The sequence below is a fragment of the Tachysurus fulvidraco genome, chromosome 10, assembly GCF_022655615.1.
Source record: "Tachysurus fulvidraco isolate hzauxx_2018 chromosome 10, HZAU_PFXX_2.0, whole genome shotgun sequence".
In the NCBI taxonomy this organism is placed as follows: Eukaryota; Metazoa; Chordata; class Actinopteri; order Siluriformes; family Bagridae; genus Tachysurus; species Tachysurus fulvidraco.
In genome coordinates, this window is record NC_062527.1 from 6149359 (window position 1) to 6171076 (window position 21718).

At 37.9% G+C, this 21718-nt stretch overlaps 1 protein-coding gene across 3 annotated transcripts; it reads right to left on the reverse strand.

The window, feature by feature from the left end:
• Positions 1-1370: 1370 nt before the first annotated feature.
• On the reverse strand, positions 1371-20553 carry LOC113653916 (interferon-induced transmembrane protein 2-like). 3 transcript variants are annotated; one of them, XM_027163804.2, is made up of 3 exons: positions 4098-4159; positions 2127-3931; positions 1371-1700 (listed from the first exon to the last, which is right to left on the reverse strand). In XM_027163804.2, exons 2-3 carry the CDS (start codon positions 2295-2297, stop codon positions 1524-1526), a joined length of 348 nt encoding a protein of 115 aa, XP_027019605.1. In that variant the 5' UTR covers positions 2298-3931; positions 4098-4159; the 3' UTR covers positions 1371-1523. The 3 variants fall into 3 exon arrangements, with proteins under 3 accessions (XP_027019605.1, XP_047675257.1, XP_027019603.1); XM_047819301.1 differs by lacking the exons at positions 2127-3931; positions 4098-4159 and adding exons at positions 17933-18129; positions 20394-20553 and having other exon boundaries at positions 1473-1700; XM_027163802.2 differs by lacking the exons at positions 1371-1700; positions 2127-3931; positions 4098-4159 and adding exons at positions 17176-17504; positions 17933-18129; positions 20394-20553.
• Positions 20554-21718: the final 1165 nt, after the last annotated feature.

Here is a 21718-nt window from a genome sequence, read left to right on the forward strand (position 1 = left end):
GACACATTTCTTTCCATTAGTTGCCTGGGTTACGTGTGTGTGGGCGGAGCTATCAATACAGGGGTGGGACCCGTTTGAGTTAGGGGAGTGTTTGTTTTGGTGATTTCAAATGTCAACATTGGCTTTCAAACATCAGAGACCTATGTACGTTTGAAAATTACTTTTTATAATTTTGTCAAAACAAATATTTTCATTTTAATGCACAAACAAGATAATTATATATTTAAAATTGATTTACTTTCTCTGAACCAACATAATATTTTTGCGTGTAGGAAAGAGCTGGCTAGTAGGTAAGAAATGACAGGAGATTAAAGAATTCTGAGAAAAATGTGTTTGTGTGATTTAAAGGTTACATGCTATGCTTTATAGTGGCTTAGTTAGACATTTAGAAGATTATTATAACTGTTTCCATGTTCGTTAGTTTTTTCTCTTTTGATTATTTCAAGCTTGAGAATGGTCACATTATGTTGGCAGATAACGTTGCTAAGCCTGAGCAGGTATTTCAAGAAAAGATTAAAAATGTTATTATAAAGGATATAATCAGAAATGTAACTGTCATTTTTCAAATACAAAATAAATTACGTTTGATCATTTGATGATCAGCTACATATGATCATATTTGTCATGATGAGTCACAGGCGAGTGAGGATCCAATTGCAGTTTGACTTTTTATTAGGCCAAAACAAGAAATGAGCAACAGATAAGCAGGCAAAAACAGGACAGAACACTGAGCGGAACAGGAATGGAGACAGAGACATAAACAGACAACATACTACATACCAATAACGACTAACACCAGGGAAGTGGACAAACAGAGTAGATATAGTGAAAAAGAACCAATCACAGGGCAGAGACAATCAAAGACTAGGACAAAACACCTGGGGAAGCGATTGAGTGCAATGTCCATGGTAACAAATAAGTGAGCGGGGCCAACAATTAACAGCAGGGAATGACAGCAGACAGAAACAAAGGAAAACACAGACAGACATTACAATATTCAAGTTTCATTGATCAAGTTATTTCGACTTGCTAAGGGTAAATTGTTTTGGAGTGAAAGATCAAAGAAAGCTGTTGCTTCCTCTCAGACTTGTTTTTCTTCATCTCTAAGGCAGGATATGTTGAAACCACAAATATATCAGCTAACCACAGTTTCACAGTTGCACAGAAAGTAAAACCTCTGCAAACATCCTGTTTCACACTTGTATGTTAATTTTATCCAATGGCTTATTTTAAACAATAACACGGAGATCTATTTCATGCAGATTCAATGATTGAACATCAGATCTATTATTACATTTAAAAACAAATTGAACATACAAAAACTTGGAGCGTATTTTTTCTTTGTGCCTCGTTAAATTAAAGACATCACTCAATTCTTTCTTCAGTGATATTTTATTTCTCATTTCACAAAAACATATTTCAAATTACTTCGTGTTGATCATATGGACTTCAACAGGACATCATTTTTCTGAGAATGTTGCTTGCAATGTATTTGTTTTTCTTAAATCTCATGAGACAGGGTGTTAATACGGATATCTGTTAATTGAATTTGTCACTGCGACAGCCTTTGAAACCAACACCGCGATGATCACGATGGAGATGAAAATGATAAGCCCAAGTGCGAAGCCGTTGACACAACATGCCTTGGACCCGTACGAAGTTGCTCCAGCCAGGTCCCCCACCATCTTCCGGTCTCTGGCCTACAATACACGTCGATAATGAAATGTCTGACTTCTGCAAACTGCTTTCGATTGCTTTTGTACTTCCACAGTGACAAATAGGCTTTCATTTTAAAAAAGCAATAGGTGTGCCAACTGTGTACCCAACACTTTCAAAATGTTTCCAACAGACAAAGTCCCTTACTTACAGAATATTTATTTTCATTATAAATAATGAAGATAAAAATAACTAATTAATTGATTAATTAATTACTTAATTAACTTTTTTGGGGGAGTAGATAAGCACATTAGTTAAATACAACTACATCAGGTTTGTCCTTCCAGGTGTGAATAATAGCGAAAGCTTAATAACCAATTAAAATATGTAGGAAAATTCTTACTATACTTATTACTATTTATTATAAAGTTTTATATCTCTAAGCAGTGTTCACTCATTCCACAGCTTACCTTGATGGAGAAATAAAAGGCAAGCAGACCCAGACAGCATGGGTTTCCATAGAAAATGTTGGCAACAGACCAAACTACGTAATCAGCTGGATGCTCTGGCATCGCCACCACAACTGTCCCTGCTCCCGCGGGGACTGGTTGAGGATTCAGTGGAAACATGGCACTCTGCATCTTGTTCAGTCTTATGCCTCTCTGTGCTGGTCGAGAATCATTTCAGTTCGTGTTTGAGTTTGGGGGGCAAGTCCTAACTCTAACCACACTGTTTTAATGTCATCCGTATTTTTTTTTTAGCTTTCTAAACACTTTAAATTCATTTGAACATCTTAAATGATATACAACCCCCCCAAAAAACACAATTTCTCTCATTCAACCAGTGAATTTCTTAATTAGAGCACAATCAAATTTTGAACACAGTCATGAATAACAAATCATGTTATCACAATATCTTCCTTACAGAACACACAGCATAAGATCCTCAGGGTTCAAACCATTAAAAATAATTCAGCCATTCAGCAAAGACACAAATTTCCATATTTTTACCAGGTTGTTGTTCTTTCAGCTGCTCCCTGTTCTGTGTCACCACACAGATGATCTGGCCCTCAGATTTGATTTTGGCACAGATTTTATGTCTGATGCCCTTCCTAACTCAATTCTCCCATTTTATTCGAGTTTTTGAACAGCACTGAGAGTTAATCCCTCATTTGCTGGGTTTAGTTATCTGTCTGTGAAGAGATCTGGTGGCCACAAATGCTCTCACTTCTTAAGTCCAAGGTAATCCTTTCCTTGTTCAGTCCAAGGTAATCCTTTCATTACCCATAGCACAACAGCCCTGGTCTCACATTGCCATAGACCTACCTCAACTTTGATTTTCAAAATGATTATTATGATACAGGCATTCCTGAAGATATAATAAGTGAACTAGGAATCCAATTTTTTTTAAAAATCTCAGGAATGGGGGAATGCTTTATTGAAAAACTAATTGTGCCTGTCAGACTCAAGTGCGGCGGTCAGGTCATGAAAGCAAACCAAGACATTGAGATCCTTAGGACACGATTTCTGCTTTGGTAAGAATACAGTACTGTAACTCCTTTTAGCTGCTCTCTGTCAGGGGGTCAGCGCGAATCTGTCAGGGATCAGCACGGACTTTTGGCCATGTGCGATTTGTTGTTGTTTTTGTCACGTGGCTGCCCCGCCTTCGTCTGCTCCTCCCGGTCACCACACCTGTTCACACCTGTGTTGTGTTAATATGTTTGTTTTCCTTATGTATTAAACTCTTTCATTTGAAGCTATCCTGTGAAGTGGTCCATCTCCATTCCTTCCGTATGCGGGGTCTGACAAAATGAATCCGCCTAAAGACCCAGCAGACCCAACAGGATAGCTTCCAGCTCGGACCGGCCTTTTTTTTTTCCTTCTTCCCCTGGACTGTTCCGTCAGTCCTTCCGTCAGCTCTTTCCCGCTCTCCTGCCCTTTTCCTCAGCTCGTCGAGGCAAGTGTTTGGCCGCGGTGCATCGGGGAAGGCTGCTCGTCCCTACAGCACGGCGGTGGACGTCACTCGGCCATTTAGCTCGCTGTGGACTTAGCTCGGTCCTTCAGCTTGGATGCGGACGTCGCCTCGGCCCTTCAGCTCAGCTGTGGACGTCGCTCGGCCCTCTCTGGCTGTGCCGCCGTGTGCACTGCTCTACCCACCTGCCTCGCCGTGTGCCTTGGCTCCCCTCGCCGTGGTCCTTGCTCCCCCCACTGGCCTCGCCATCGTCCTTGCTCCCCTCACCTGCCACCATGCAGCACACACCTCTGAGACCGGCCAGCTAGGGAACCAAACAAAACAATACATAAGAAACAGCAACTGACTTAAATCTAGAACAAAAGAAAACAAAATTAACAATACATCCTATATTTTATTAAAACACTAACTATTTAAAACCCCGGTTACCAACTGCACAATCTCAATTTAATTAACATTAACACATTTACCTTCTTTGGCAGATAGCAGATATAACCATCAGTCAATGTTTGAGCATTTATTCACATCAGCAGCTGTCAACATACAGTCAGCATTACTTAAATCATCTGCATCCCATCTGGGGCAAATTCAGACACAACCAAACAAAACCACATTAGATCCCATGTGCTTTTAAAACAATGCCCAAACTTCAAAATAAATATCCATAAATAACCAAATCAAACAATATAAAAATAACCAGTCAGCCTACCTCATCTGGGGCAAATTCGAACACAGCCAAACAAAGCCACATTAGATCCCCATGTGCTTTTAAAACAAGGCCCAAACTTCGAAGCCTCTTCCCAGTGCCTGCTTAAAAAGTCTTTGGAATAATTGGCCTACCACACCCCCCCCTACTGGTAGGCACTTGCCTGGTTACACATAGAAGATTCAATTCAATTGAAGTTTATTTGTATAGCGCTTATTACAATTGACATTGTCTCAAAGCAGCTTTACAGAACATAAACATAGAACAAAAGGTTAATATAAAAAAAAGATTAATAGAGTACAAAATTTAAGATTATTATTAGATATATATTTAGTTCACAATGTGTATGTATTTATCCCCAATGAACAAGTCTGAGGTGACTCAGGCAGCAGTGGCAAGGGAAAAACTCCCTTAAATTGGTTAAGGAAGAAACCTTGAGTGGAACCAGACTGAAACTTCATCCTCATATGGGTGGAACTGGACGGTGTGATTATAAATATACAGTCAAATAAATATTGTATTGGTGTAAAGATCACATGGAGTTCACATCTCCTCTATAATATCACAGAATCCAACTGGAGCTGGTAGATCTCTATATGCCTCAGGGTTCTCACAGAGTCAGCCTCATCGGAGCTGGTACCATGTCTGGATGCCTCGGGATGGGTACAAAAAGGGAGAAGCAGTGGAGAGGGATTAACATATCTGCTGTTCATAATATTTGCAAGTCTGATGTAATAGTGCATTATATTATGGGATGTATTATGCATACACCTGACTAAAGAGATGAGTTTTTAATCTACATTTAAACTGAGAAAGTGTGTCTAAGCCCTGAACACTATCAGAAAGACTATTCCAAAGTTTGGGAGCTAAATAAGATAATGCTCTCCCACCTTTAGAAGACTTAGATATTCTGGGAACTACCAGAAGTCCTGAGTTTTGTGATCTCAAAGAGCGTGAAGGATTGTAACGTGTTAGAAGACTAGTTAGATACGTGGGAGCTAAACCTTTAAGAGCCTTGTACGTAAGTAGCAGCAGTTTGTCATCAATTCTAAACTTAACAGGTAGCCAATGTAGAGATGATAAAATTGGGCTTATATGGTCATACTTTTTTGTCCAAGTGAGAACTCTGGCAGCTGCATTTTGTACTAATTGTAACCTATTTATTAAAGATGCAGGACAACCACCTAGTAATGCATTACAATAGTCCAGTCTAGAGGTCATACATGCATGAACTAGCTTCTATGCATCAGATACAGACAGGAGGTTTCTCAGCTTGGCAATATTTCTAAGGTAGAAGAAAGCTGTTTTTGTAGTATGGGCGATATGATTTTCAGCTAACAGTAACAGTGCATCCCTCTAAATGGAAGTTGAATTGTGAGTGTTTCTGTGTACTGGTTTTTGGACCCATAAGTAATATTTCTGTCTTATCGGAGTTTAACAACAGAAAATTACAGCTCATCCAATCTTTTATCTCTCTAAGGCACTGAGTTAATTTGGACAATTTACAGAATTACAGAAATTGCACCCAAATTCCACTCCAAGGTACACATCTAAAAGAGCTCATTCCTAAAAAGGTTCAAGTATCATAAGGTAATACGTTTAGGACTCTAAATGTATAAACCTGATTCATTTATAAATATGGGAACGGCAGCAGGACATCAAGGATCGCCATGAACAACTCTACGTTTGCGGGTTTACGTGACTGCGATTACCATTTGAGGTGACCATTTGACTGATAACAATTGTAACAGGTATACATGACCGTGATTAACATTTAAAGACATCTGGCTAGATAACAAGGTGTGCTCAGTGGAAGAAGTCTACGTGATACGCAGGTATACGCCGTATACCCACTAGGAAATGCCAAGGATTTCCGTATACCCACTAGAAAATGGAAAGGATTTCCGTATACTCACTAGAAAATGCCAAGGATTTCCGTATACCCACTTAAAAAGCATGAGGATACGTAACAATATCGTTTTGTGACAGAACTTTCATTCTTAAATTCACCCTCACTGTGTTGCGAACACAGACTGTGGTTGCGATTGCGAATCACTAACATTTTTGGACCATTATGGCTTCCGTGGCCTTTGACCTGATCTGACGTCACTTACCAAGGAGGAAAATTAGTTGCTTGGCAGTGTTTTGTGGCGCAAATTTGAAATTAACAAACTAATGTAAAATATATGAAACGAAAGCAGACTCAAACTACACTCTGAGTGTTTTCGGAAGCCTGCGCCTAAAGCTACAGCAGCTTCGGGTGACATTTCACCAACAGCCCGAGTACGAATGTATTTGGAAAGCTTTGTAAACTACCAGTTCAGTTCATAATATTCTGCAATGAAAGAGTGCTGGTGATAAAACTGAACAAATGTTTATTGTTCACTCTTAAATGTACATTGAAAATTGACAGCTGATAAAACCTGTGCTCCAGGTCCCATATTCATATAACATTTAAGGCTAAATGTAGCTCTTAAAGGTAAAGTTCACCCAAAAATGAAAATTGGGTTATTTCCCCACCCTCAATTTGTTCCAAACCTGTATGAGTTTCTTTCTTCTGTTTAACACAAAAGATGATATTTTGAAAAATGTTGGTAATCAGACAGTTGGCAGCACCCACTGACTTTCATAGTCTATATTTTTTCCTACTGTGAAAGTCAATGGGTGCTGCCAACTGTCTGATTACATTTAGCCTTAAATGTTATATGAATATGGGACCTGGAGCACAGGATTTATCAGCTGACTGTCTTTTGTTGCTTATAATAAATTGGAATGTTGATAACACATAAGAAGTCTTTAATAAGGCTCTCAATTACATGTAGATGCATATTTTATGCATTAGTGAGTGTGGTGGTGCCTATGGGGTGTCGCTCTAGGATGGGTGCATATGAGGCTGGGGGGGTCACAGTATACTCACTACAAAAAACTAGACTACACCACTGGGTGTGACCCAGCCATTTGGGAGACAATCAGATCTTACGCTCAATACACCTTCAAAGTAGAATCTCATTTAAACTACAAAGAGGAAAACAGTATAAAATGCGTAAAATTCCTACCAACTCCGACAAACCCAAAGTACGCCATGTATTTTGTCACTGCTATGCTGGAATAAACTTCTTGTTCTTTATTAAGATTTTCAACATCATCGTCTTATTTTTACACAACGCATTTTTTTCTTACATTGGCGAGCCACCCAGTGACGGATTAAAAAAAAAAGTGGGGAAAGGTAAGAAAAGCGGTATTTTCTTCTTTTACGCTGTTTTTTTTTTTTATTCAGGGAACCCCTTCGTTTAAAAGAACCTAGAAAAGAAATGTTTTAGAGTAGAGAAGAACATAGAGTATAGTTTACTGATCATAAGCAGGAGGAGTTATTATTGTTAAGCCTATTCTGTACATTTCTGTTTAAGATTCTAACGAAACTGAATTAGCCCGACGCAGTGTGGTGACAGAGTTGTATGTGAATCGTTGTTTCTAAAGTAACTGAAGCTGTTATGTAACCGCCGTGCCGTCCACGGCACAACAGGGAAAATGACCACTAGGGGATGAGTCTGAAGCAACTTCGTTGTGGCTTTTAAGCATTAAATCCTCTAAATACACGGTTAAACTTATTTTTGTATTAAAGCTTAGGCTCTCAAGATTTTTTTTAAGACCACACACAAAGCATAATGATTTATAGCCGTCATACTATTTGACTCAAAACTGGTAGTGAACTGAACTAGGCGGCGCTAGACCAGTTGTTCCCTTACTTTTAGACGCTTCCCTTTTTTCACTGGGGTAATATCCAAAACAAATGCTTCACAAAAATCCCCAAGAGTCCAAGGAACTGGAATCTGTAAGCCTTTTAATCCTAAACGCTTTGGTCGCCTCGCAAATATTCCGTTTCCATACTATGTGGGAACCCTCCCTTGATCCGGGACCTTTACTGCTCTTTGGCCAATAAGGAGACAATTCCAACGGTATGCAACATGACACGTCTCTGAGGCCTCAGGACTTTTCACATTCTCACAGCTCAGGGTGTCAGGTTACAGGCCTTTTTTCACAGCAGACTTCTAGGCAGAGAGGTTCTCTTTGTTTTAGGCCTTTTAAACTGAGCATGCAGTCTTTTAATTCAAAGTTATACAGTAAACAAGTAAACAAGAAAAACATGACCGGACGGACATGTCCGTAGAAAAATATTTTTATTGAAGCCATTTTTGGGTCTTTTGACTTGAATTTTTTTTGGTGAAAGCCAATACATGTGGCTATGACCCTCAGTTGTTATTTGGTTCTTAATATGTTCCAGAGCAATAAGATTAATCAGTTTATCAGGTAAACAACTCAGATGGAAATCAAAACCTTCCATTCTAGCCTCTGTAACTTTGTGCCAGTAAGGCCTAGAATCAATCTGACACTTATATCTAAAACTAGAGAATCTCTAGTGAAACCATAAATAACCAAATCAAACAATGAGACCAGGCTCACCCCTGTGTGTCAAAGTATGTGGGAGCTGTACCACTTTTTGGTGGGTAGGTCATGTAGGCGAAAAACCTGGAAAAAGGGGGCGAGTGCCTGATCAGCTGATAGGTTTCTAAAGTAACTCAAACTTGTGTGTTTGTTATAATTCTGTTAAGATTCTAAAGTAACTGAATCAGCCCAATGCAGTGTGGCAGTTGAATTATAGCTAAAAGTGTTTCTAAAGTAACTGAAACAGTGATAGTATAACGAGCCCGACACACCGTGGCTCTGTATGGAATAAAAACACTGTCAATAATAATCGTACGTAATTCAAAGCATTTGTGTGTAAATTTTAATTTTGCGGAGTTGGATCCCACGAGAGTTTGCATGTTTGTTCAAATACAACTCCAAAATGTACGCCTATGACAGTTTACGCACACAACGCTTGTTTTCACAACACCTCTTTTTCACACACAAAAATGGTCTGCGAAACAACTGTCAAAAATACGTCATCACGTTCACAGGCATTACTATCCGAGGGAAGATGAATTGATTCCACGAAGTGCGCATGCGCCCCCCCTCTTTTAAACCATTGGCGCCGAAATGGCGGATCAGCAGCCAAGCGCTCACTCATCGTCTCAGGTAAGTTGGTTTTTCCTTCCAAATTCGGACATGTTTAAGGGTTAGTTATCACTAATAACAGAGAGGAGTAATATTACAGAGATAGGTTAACTATAGTAAGTAAGATAAGCTCTCAGAGTAAGGTTACATTAGGTGCTTAAAGAATACAGCTGTTTAGGAGGTCATCACTGCAGTCTGTAGCATGATGAGATAGGCCTACATAAAAGACACACACACACACACACACACACACACACACACACACACACACACACACACACACACACACACACACACACACACACACACCTAACACCTCACACCTCACACCTAGCCATTTCCTGCTGCACTGACTGCCCATTTGACTTGGACCTTCTTTCTTCTTTTCTCTGAAAATGACACGTTCATTTCGACAGGTCTTCGAAACTGGAAAGCAGCATTACAACGTGACCGCGGTCTTCAAAAACATGCATGCAGCCAAGCTCATTTACAGTTGGTTTTAGTTGATGTAAATAGTTATTTTAAAAGAATTGCCCCATTTATAAAATCTAAAGTTACTTAATTGATACAAGATCTATTAAGGGGTCAAAAAAATATTACAAATGCAAAAAGAGAGAATTACATGTTAACCCTTTATATATATATAATTTTTTATATATAAAATATATAAAAAAATATTAAAATGAAGAAAACACAACAATAACAAACAACCCTAACAATTGTCTTAAATATATGGTATTAAAATTATAGACATATAAAAAAAAAAAAATCTGACCGGCCCACCTGGACTATCACTTGGCCCACCTTTCATTTCATATCTGGAGCCTGGCCTGCTCTGTAATATTACTCCTCTCTGTATCAGTGATAACTAACCGTTAAACATGTCAGAATTTGGAAGGAAAAACCAACTTACCTGAGACGATGAGCAGTGTTGTAATGTAACGGAGTAAAAATACTTTGTTACTGTACTTAAGTAGAAATGTCACGTATCTGTAATTCGCTATTTAAATTTATGTCAACTTTAACTTTTACTCCACTACATTTTCCTAGATAAAATGTATACTTTTACTCTGTTATGTTTCCACTAAGCATCTTCGTTACTACAAAATAAAATCAGAAGAAATGTGTGTGACTGCAATAAGGGAGGTTTGGTGAGTCACTGCTCCTAGATTGCATTACGCTCCGCACGCTGTACGGAGAGGCACAGGTACGCGCAGCGTGCACGCGCAGTCAGAGCTGGAGGCGTTAATGTATACCGTTAATCGGAAAGCTGCAAATACAGCAACCAAAAGCAGTGAAATTTCACTATTCTTATTACCAGAGTTGTAGCACAAATAAAATATTAATGCAAACAATCCATACAATACTAAATAAAAATAACATTTATTGAATTGGTCTTTGTGAATATTAGTTTATTAATGACTGCATTCATTGGACCCACTGTTTGTAGAGAATGCACACATACATGACATGATTTAATTCAAGACTGGCATCATTACATCATGCATAAAATTTTGGTGTCCACATTTGCCATTTAATAATACCATAACTTTTGGCTTACTATGTGGTCATATAATATATAATATAAAACTCTTCTTGTTTTAAATTCTCACTGAGGGCTAAAACCCCTAAAGATGAAACCTTAGAACCGCCCCTGTTCTTATGCCTACTGAAAATCTCTGAAATTTTACTTTTTACTTTTACTTCAAATACTTAAAGCACATTAAATATCAGAAAATGACTTTTGATACTTTTGATACACTAAATATCAGATACTTTAAGACTTTTACTTGAGTAATATTCTAAAAGGTGACTTTCACTTCTACCAAAGTCTTTTTCTAGTATGATACTTGTACTTTTACTCAAGTATTGCTTTCTAATACTTTATACAACACTGACAATGAGTGAGCGCTTGGCTGCTGATCCGCCATTTCAGCGCCAGTGGTTTAAAAGAGGGGGGGGGGGGTGCATGCGCACTTCGTGGAATCGATTCATCTTCTCTCGGATAGTAATGCCTGTGAACGTGATGACGTATTTTTGACAGTTGTTTTGCAGACCGTTTTCGTGTGTGAAAAAGAGGTGTTGTGAAAACAAGCGTTGTGTGTGTAAACTGTCATAGTCGTACATTTTGGAGTTGTATTTGAACAAACACGCAAAATCTCGTATCTGTAAACTGTCGTGGCCGTAGATTAAAATTAAAATTTACACACAAATGCAGTGAATTACGTACGATTATTATTGACAGTGTTTTTATTCCATAGTAAAGAGCCAGACACACCACGGCTCTGTAGAGATTAAAGCAATAACCCGAGGTAGTGTGGTGTTGTCTGACAGACTGTAACAGTGTTTTAAACTTAAGTTTTAAGTCCATGTACTGTGGTTAAGTAAACGGTTAGGTTTAATGCAAAAAACCCGACGTACTGTGGTTTTGTCCGACGTACTGTGTGACTGTGTTACATTTTAAACTGTTTGTGAGTTTGTGAGTGTTACTGTCTGTGACTGAAAGTGTTTGTGAGTGTTATTGTTTGAGTGTTACTGTTGGTGAGTGTTTGTGACTGTTTGAGAGTTGTGAGTGTTAAGTGTTAGTGTAGTTGACCTCGAGGCCAGACGGAGTGTGTCTGTGTCCGAAGCAGTGAGACTTTTGAGGTCAAAAGCCCGACGCATTGTTCATTTGTGTCCGAAGTACTGAAGCTGTGAATAAATAGACTAACGGATAACTAGATATCTTGTAGTCACAGAAACTGTGTAAAGTTTAAAGACTAAGATTTAAGGAAAGCTGTGAGTTTGTTAAAATGGAACAGCTGATTGTTAAGTACATCGCTAAACACGGTTCTCAGGGAATGTTTGATGGAATAGAGAACATTGTGGATAAACCGTATATGTGGGCTATTTCTAAGTTTGAAAATGACCCTAAAATGCCCAAAAACAAAAAAGGACAGATTGCCAATGCACTGCAAGCAGTTCTTGCATCGTACAAAGTAACTAATAAGACTTTAAATGCATTAAAGGCTGAAAACGAGCAACTGCAATCTAGACTAGATGATGGGATAATATCTAAAAGAGATTACCAGATGAGTGAAATACTCTGGAAAGAAGAAAAGATTAGGATGCAAAGTGAAATTGTACACCTTAGAACTAACAACAGCATGCTTAGTTCATCTTTGGAAACATTGAGAACAAAAGAGAACTACACTACTGCAGATAGAAAGGAAAGACTACTCTCTCGTAACCCTGATAACCCCCTGGTGTGTTATTCATGTGGCAAAGAGGGACATATTTCAAGGGAATGCAAATTTTCCCTTAAGAGATCAGGCCCCAATACAGATTTACACCAGTTACAGGCTACAGTAAACAGACTGAGAAAGGAGCTCAAAAATCTGTGTAACTCCTTGCCTGGTATTTTTCACCAAACTACTCAACAAATTTGGCAAAGTCAGAAAAACAAAATGCATTCTGGTCAGAAAGTAGTGATGACGTTGTGGTAAAGAATTACCAAAATGAGGGCCCATGGTCTGCTCACCGGGAGAGACCATGCAGAGATTCACATCACAAAACTAAAAACCAACTTGGTAAGAGATCATTCCACATAGGTCCATTAATATCATAAAAAAACTGATGGCAGTCATAAGGGCCATGTAAATAGGCAAGTTTATGTTGTATGTGTTTGTGATGTTTTTTGTGTGCTGTGTTAAAAAGGGGGGGGGTATAAACTCATTATGTTTTCAAGTGTTTTTCAGGTCAAAAAGAAATAGATGTGGGGGATGGACTAGGAAGGCAGCTATCGTGACAGCAGTGCCCAACGCTGTCCCAAAATGTTTATCTACAATGGATCCAGGTTCCGGTCTTGGTGAACCTTACAGCATGATCTCCAGACCCAGATGAACAGTGTAAAAGGAATGTATAAGGTCTTCTTGACAACAGCATTCCTGAGGTATCACAGTGGTGTTGGAACCAGTTCATCTACTCCTCAGAGAACATCCTCAAGTAAATAATCTCAAGGATTGGAAAGGATTTGAAGAATTGTTTGAAAGGGTTCTAAGCATGGAAAATTTGGGAATATTACAGAAGAATGTATTAAAGAATGGACTTTAAGGTTTATCACACAGTTACCATCAGGAGAATGGTGAGGATTGGACATGGAATGCTGTGACAAAACTACATTGGTTTTATTTGCGAGTGTGATGCCTTGGAAAAACAACCATTACGTGGGGCACCCCACACTAATTATGAGGCTTGTGAAATCGATCTAACACATGTCCACAATAATTTTACAAGAGTAATAGTTTCAAACAGGAAACGTGTCACCACAACTCTTGATCACTTCTCTGTCGTTGTTAATGATAACCAGACACTTTGTCAGATTAACGATACCTCATTTTGTATAACACCAGATACAGCTTGGTCAATAGGAAAGTATTACTTCCCATACATAAATGTCACCCAACAAACACTGTCATTGAATCCAGAGGAACAACTAGGTTTCGTGGAAGATATCCCAGAATTTGATTTTGAGTTGCCAAAATTGGTTAATATGCTAATGACATTAATGCAGAGAAAAGATGACCATATCGTTAAAGCTCAACAAGGTCTTATGGTAAAAGATAATGTCTTGACATGTCATGGTGGTGATTTGGTTATTGCCTATTATGATTTGATTTGCGATGTAACCTTCAAAACTGCTGTAGGTGTATGCATCTTTCTCATTCTTTGTCAATGCATTATGTTATGCTGTATGTGTACCATAATGAAACGGCAAATTGCAGATAATTCAATGATCAATGTGGGACGTTCCTGTTGGCTGTGATGTTTTCTGAATGTCTCTGCTCCAAACCCAAGAAATATTGTACATAGAACCAAATTTTAAGAAGAAAACCTGTGATATGTTTGCCTTATGGAATGGAGCTAAAACCAGTGTGCGTGAGGTGAAGTTCTGATGGGCCGAAGGGGAACGACCTAAGGCAGGGCTTCGCCGACACTGGGCACCGGCCCAAAAAAATGGGAGGTGTGATCTGTATTAAGGAAGTGATGTGATGCTTCAGGGTCAAAAGGATCAAAGGGGGGACTGTAAGAAATGACAGAAATTGCACCCAAATTCCACTCCAAGGTATTACGGGGTTTACGTGACTGCGATTACCATTTGAAGTGACCATTTGGTTGATAACTGTAACAATACCAAGCCAAGGTCTGCGTGACTGCGGTGACCGCGATTACCATTTAAAGTGCCCATTTGACTGATAACAATTGTAACAGGTATACGTGACCGTGATTAACATTTAAAGACATCTGGCTAGATAACAAGGTGTGACCCAGCCATTTGGGAGACACTCAGATCTTGCGCTCAATACACCTTCAAAGTAGAATCTCATTTAAACTACAAAGAGGAAAACAGTATAAAATGTGTGAGCAGGATTTGCTCTGGGTTCCTACCGACTCCGACGAACCCAAAGTACACCATGTATTTTGTCACTGCTATGCTGGAATAAACGTCTTGATCTTTATTAAGATCTTCAACATCATCGTCTAATTTTTAAACAACGCATTTTTTTCTTACAGTAAACACATCCTTTACTCAAGTAGAAGTACAGATACTCAGTTTTTAAAATACTCCAGTAAAAATAGAAGTAGTGACTACACTCTTTTACTCAAGTTAAAGTAAAGAAGTATGGGCTCTGACAAGTACTTAAGTAAAAAAATCGCCGATGCTACTACCTGTTTAGTGTCATGCTGGTAACTGGACGTTATGTTTTTTATATATATATATATACGTATATATATATATGTATATGTATATGTATATATATACATATATATATGTGTATATATATACATATATATATATATACATATATGTGTGTGTGTGTGTGTGTGTGTGTGTGTGTGTGTGTGTGTGTATGTATATATAATTTTGGAGTGTGCTGATGGATATTTGTGTTCATCAGCCACAAGAGTGTTACGAAAGGCAGGCACTGATGTAAGTGAGGTAGGGTGGAGTCAGCGTAAACACTCATCCCAAAGGTGTTCATTAGGGATGAGATCAGAAAACAACCACATATAGCAGGAAAGGTCAGGTGACCCAATACTTTTGGAAATATAATTTATACCAAGTGTATCACCAAGGCCATATCCCAAACTGTAGGGAGATTCCAGCTCTGTCCTTGAAAACAACTCAAAATTATTGTGATGTTTTACAAATGATAAAATTAATGTTAATTAAATTAAGCAATTCGTGTTTTTTGGGTTGACACCAGGGCCGGTTCTAGGATTTCATCTTTAGGGGGGCTTAGAATTTAAAACAAGAAGAGTTCTATATTATATATTATATGACAAGTCTGGTAATAAGAATAGTGAAATTTCACTGCTTTTGGTTTCCGTCTTTGCGTCTTTCCGCTGATTAACGTTATAGATAAACGCCTCCAGCTCTGACTGCGCGTGCACGCTGCGCGTACCTGTGCCTTCCCGTTCAAATAAAGCAGACAGCTGAAGACGCACTTTTGAAAGACTACAACACACGCGTATAAAAGCAAAGTAAAAAAAAACCCAAAACGCTCTTGGATCAAACTGATAAATAATTTTCTTTCCCATCGACGACATGTCCTGCATTTTAACGTAATTTTTATTGTTTATTTATGAAAGTAAAAATTATCCTTATAGTTTTAGGGCGGCTGAGATCACAGACAGGGGGCTGAAGCCACCCTAAAAAAGGGCTAGAACCGCTCCTGGTTGACGCAATTCGCAACGCATTCGCCAGGAATCCTTTTTGACGCCGATTATTTCTAACATCTCCCTCATATATGGCCATGTGTGTTCAGGAAAGTCCTCGTTGTTAGTTATTTTAACGTCGGTGACTCCCTCTGAATTAACATTAGCCATTCCTTTTGTAGGCGTGCTGCTCATTGTTAGCTCCGCTATCCTTAGTCTATGTCTGATAGCCAGTAAATAATACAGTACACCAGTCACTTGGGGAAAAAGCCGCACAATGATAGGACGATAGGCTGGAAACAGCGCTCAATGAGAAGAAATAATACTAAAAGTAACGAGTCCGTTTTGAAAATGTAAGAAGTAAAAAGTACATATATTTGTGTAAAAATGTAATGAGTAAAAGTAAAAAGTTGTCCGAAAAATAAATAGTGGACTAAAGTACTGATACCAGAAAACTTTACTTAAGTGCAGTAACGGAGTATTTTTACTCCTTTACTTCCCACCTCTGATGCATGTATATCGAAAAAAGCAGAGGTCCTAGAACTGATCCTTGAGGGACCCACATAATTTAACTGGCAATAAAATGGAGGATTCACCATTTAATTCTACAAAATGGTATCATAAGACATTCCGGTGCTTGTTCAGTCCTTTGCCATTTCAAGACTGAACTAATGTCCCTCTGCATAATCTGACCTCTGCATCTAATCCAGAATGCAGCAGCATGACTTCTCCCTAATTTCTCCCTATGATTGGCTTCCTAAAGCTTCCACATGAGACACTGAATCTTGTCTATGAAGTCCAAAACGTCTAGCTACCTTAAAGCACTTATTAAAACCTACAATTCTGTAGTTAAAACCCTGACACGAGGAGATTCGGGATCGGTGACGTGTGGCTTATCAGGGTGAGCCGGAAAATGCTTAGCTAGGTCTGTAAATAAACACACACAAAAATAGTACACAACAACACTGTTGTATAATGGACTTGATTATGTTCTCCTTTTATAATCTCTTAGTGCAGCACATGCAGAGACATCTATGTATATGACATAAGACATGCTTAAACATTAAATTAAAGACATTACTCAATGCTTTCATCTGATAATATTTTAATTATCATTTCACATAAACATATTTCAAATTACTTTGTGTTGATCATACGGACTTCAACAGGACATCAGCTTTCTGCAAGATAATGTTGCTTGCTATGTATTTGTTTGTCTTAAATGTCACGAGACAGGGTGTTAATAGGGAAATCTGTTAACCGTATTTTTTACTACGACACCCGTCGTAGCCACCACCGCGATGATCACGATGAACATGAGAATGATAAGCCCAAGCGCGAAGCCGTTCAGACAACATGCCTTGGAACCGTACGTTGTTGCTCCAGCCAGGTCCCCCAACATCTTCCGGTCTCTGGCCTACAATACATGACGACAACAAAATGTCTGACTTCTGCATTTGATTGCTTTTGTATTTCCACAGTGACAAATAGGCTTTAATTTTTACAAGTAAGAAAAAAGCAATAGGTGTGCTTACAGAATCTTTATTTACTTACTTACAGAATATTTATTTTCATAATAAATAATGAAGATTAAATATACAAATAACAGCAAACAACATACTAATATACTACACAATGTAATTTAATTGAACATAATTAACGAACTTTTTTTGGGGAGTAGATAAGCACATTAGTTAAATACAACTTTATCAGGTTTGTCCTTCCAGGTGTGAATAATAGTGAAAGCTTAATAACCAATTAAAATATGTAGGAAAATTCTTATTATACTTATTACTATTTATTACTATTTATCTCTAAGCAATGTTCACTCATTCCACAACTTACTTTGATGGAGAAATAAAAGGCAAGCAGGCCCAGGCAGCATGGGTTTCCATAGACAATGCTGGCAATAGACCAAACTACGTAATCAGTTGGATGCTGTGGCATCACCACCACAACTGTCCCTGCTCCCGCGGAGCCCGGTTGAGGATTCAGTGGAACCATGGAATTCTGCATCTTGTTCAGTCTTATGCCTCTCTGTGCTGGTTGAGAAGATTTTGAGTGTTCATGTTTGAGGATGAGGGGCAAATCCTAACTCTAACCACACTGTTTTGTCATCAATAATTAAATTTAAATTTAGCTTTTTAAATTAATTTGTACATCTCAATAATAGACAAACCCAAAAAGCAATCTATTTCATTGAATTTCTTAATGAATTAGAACACAATTAAATCTTGAACACAGTCATGAATAACAAATCATGTTATCACAATATCTTACTTACTGTACAGAACACACACAGCATAAGATCCTCAGGATTCAAACCATTAAAAACAATTCAGAACAATTCAGCCATTCAGCAAAGATACAAAAATTTCCAAATTGTTAGAAGGTTGCTGTTGTTCTGTTGTTGATACGGCCCTCTGAATTCGCACAGGTTTTATGTCTAATGCCTTTCCCAACTCAATCCTCCCATTTTATCTGAGTTTGTGAACAGCACTGAGAGTTAATCTCTCAGTTGCTGGGTTTAGTTCCCTGTCTGTGAATTGAACTGGTGGCCTCAGATACTCTCATTTCTTAAAAAGTTTCTCTGTTCCTGCAGTACATGTGTTCAGTCCAAGGTACCTACCTGCCTGGATCTACCTGCAGGTAAAATCCATCCATTACCCATACCACATAGTCTCCCATTGCCATGAGACCCTGAAACATCCCTGAAAATGTACATAAAATATTTCGATCCATAGAAGACATTCAGGTGCTTGTTCAGTTTTTTGTCATTTCAAGACTGGACTAATGTCCTTCTGCATAATCTGACCTCTGCATCTATCTAGATTCAGGATCGGTGATGTGTGGCTTATCAGTGTGAGCTGAACAATGCCCAGCTAGGTCTGTAAATAAACACACACAAAAATAGTATACAACAATACTGTTGTATAATGGACTTGATTATGTTCTCCTTTTATAATCTCTTAGTGCAGCATATGCAGATATATAAATATAAATGACATACAGTAAGACACGCTTAAAAGTTAAACAAAGGACCTGGACTCGGTTGTTTAGACAGTTTTGTTGTTGTTTAGTTTACTATGTAATGTGTTATGTATGAATACACCCTTCCTTGTCACAAAGGTCTGGTGCATACAAACAAAATACTCAACATATTTTTTTTTAAATAGTACAATATTCTCTGGGAAATCTCTGGGAGATCTCTGGGAAGCTGGGAAATCTCGTGTTAGCTTGACCTGGTGTGGAACCACTTTAGAGAGCATAAGAAGGCAAATAAGTGATCTAAAGGGAGAGGGCGACACCTAGTGGTGGATTATTCAGATAAAGTAGGAAAAAAAGATTTTAGTTTTTTATGATCATGCACTCTGGGAAACTCTTCAGCGTGAAGACTTCCTATGTGGAGATGGCATCTACCTGTATGTGTTCTCAATGCCCCACATCCTACTTTTTAGATTGCTTGAGATTGTACACCACTAATTGTCATTAACAGTCATACTGATTCCAAACATTATACTATGCTGCTGTAATTTATTTATTACATAATATTCTCTTGTTTTCTCTAGTTTGTGGAAAAGTACATAGGGTCCAAAGAATTTGGCTTTATTCACATTATTTTACAGAACATGGCAGATGCTGTCTAAAGGAGCTAGCTACAGTACGTTACTTGAGGATAAGTACTGAAGGCTTGAGGGTAAGTACCTCCTAATCTTCTCTGAAAACTTGCTGAAGGCTTGAGTAACCAACAGATGGGTTACCCATCACTTTTAGACCAAAGAGTTATCTACTTCTGCAATAAATGCAATTGCCACAATTTCAACATTTGGGTTTCTCTCACATATTTGCGCAACACTGTAACGTCCATTGAAGGCATCTTATTCAAGGGCTGAATATATGACCAAACTATTAAACTTAGGTATATTTGTAAAGCTTTTTTTTTGTGTGTAAATCAGCTTTACAACAACAACAACAACAACAACAACAACAATAATAATAATAATAATAATAATAATAATAATAATAATAATAGTAATAATATACATTTTAAAATGTAAAAACTGGAATTGTACAAATTAAACTTGTTTATATATATTATATAATATATATTACGGAGACAGAAAAATTAGTGGGTATTCATGTAAGAATAAACATGTTGAGAATTTTTTTTTTCACAAAACGAAATACTTTAACATTTTTAACGCATCTTAGTTTTGTAGATGTTCCAGTTTTTTCCTTAACGCTTTTGTACCTTCAAATAAAAATACTGATTACTTGTTGCTTCTAATGTAAACTTCACCAGTACCTTTTACTTTCTTCTTCTAGGCTGATGATTTTTTCCCCCTTTGTTCCAGACGTCTGACTTCAATCTTTCTACTGCACGTAAAGCAGCAGCTCTGGCTATATTGTAGGGGCGCGGCTTATAGATTACGCAGCGTCATAGCGCAGAAAGCGCACAATGTCCATGTCCTCACCACAGCCAAAGAACGTATAAAGACCGTTTGAAATGAATACAAAACAATTCACACTGTATAAAGACTAAACTTTCTTAAATAAGATTTAAGAGACCCTAATTCAATGTAATTAAATTGTATTAATTGTTTTGAGCTTGAAAATAAAGAGAAGTTTATTTTACTGTAGAATTAAAAAGATATTTCTCTTTAAAGTCACTATGCATGTTATATAATTTATTCAGAAATGCTACTATATCTGTCAATATAAATGCGCCAGGAGGAACTTTTATAATAAATTATAAATTAAAAATTTCGAAATGCTATTGATAAAACCATTTCATATCACTTTAGCATGACCAATGCTGATATGATCTGAAATGTGTAATTAACTAACAATTAGGTCTGTATATTTTATATTTGGCTTATTCCATTTGACTTTTGCTTATGCACCCATTTTTAATATGTAATGTATTATTTAAAGGTTAAGCCTTTATTCTCATAAATACTGTGAATTGCTTTCTATTTGTTTTGTTGTCAATTTATTAAAACAAATATTTTTGTATTAATTTATTGTTCTGAGAAAATATCCGTTTTTTATATGAATGGTTTTTCTTTAGTTCAAAATCTTTAGTTATGAAGATTCTGTTCAATAGATTGATAGAGATTTGGGTATACAGTCTACTGGCATGTAATGTAGCTGTATCTAGTAAGAGGGGCTACATAAAGGGTTATATAACAGCATGTAGCTCAGTAAGAACTGCACTGATATTCCTCTTGGGAAGCTTTAATAGCCGTCTAAACAAGCAAGATAACATGCCATCTAATGGTGCATCATTGTAAGAACTTCATACTATATTTTGTGCATTGTTTGATTGAACTGGGACTCAAACGAGGCAAGTCGTTCATAGAGTTGGTGGTTTAACAACAGGTGAAATGGGGCTACTCCGCCTTGTGTGTGCAGTTTGCATGTTCTCCCCGTGCCTCGGGGGTTTCCTCCGGGTACTCCGGTTTCCTCCCCCGGTCCTAAGACATGCATGGTAGGTTGATTGGCATCGCTGGAAAATTGTCCGTAGTGTGTGATTGTGTGAGTGAATGAGAGTGTGTGTGTGTGCCCTGCGATGGGTTGGCACTCCGTCCAGGGTGTATCCTGCCTTGATGCCCGATGACGCCTGAGATA

Coding starts and splice junctions, on each gene's coding strand:
- LOC113653916 (XM_027163804.2), bottom strand. CDS start 2,297: ATGCAGAGTGCCATGTTTCCACTGAATCCTCAACCAGTCCCCGCGGGA. Junction 1,701..2,126: donor CCTTTTATTTCTCCATCAAG/GTAAGCTGTGGA, acceptor CGTGTATTGTAG/GCCAGAGACCGGAAGATGGT.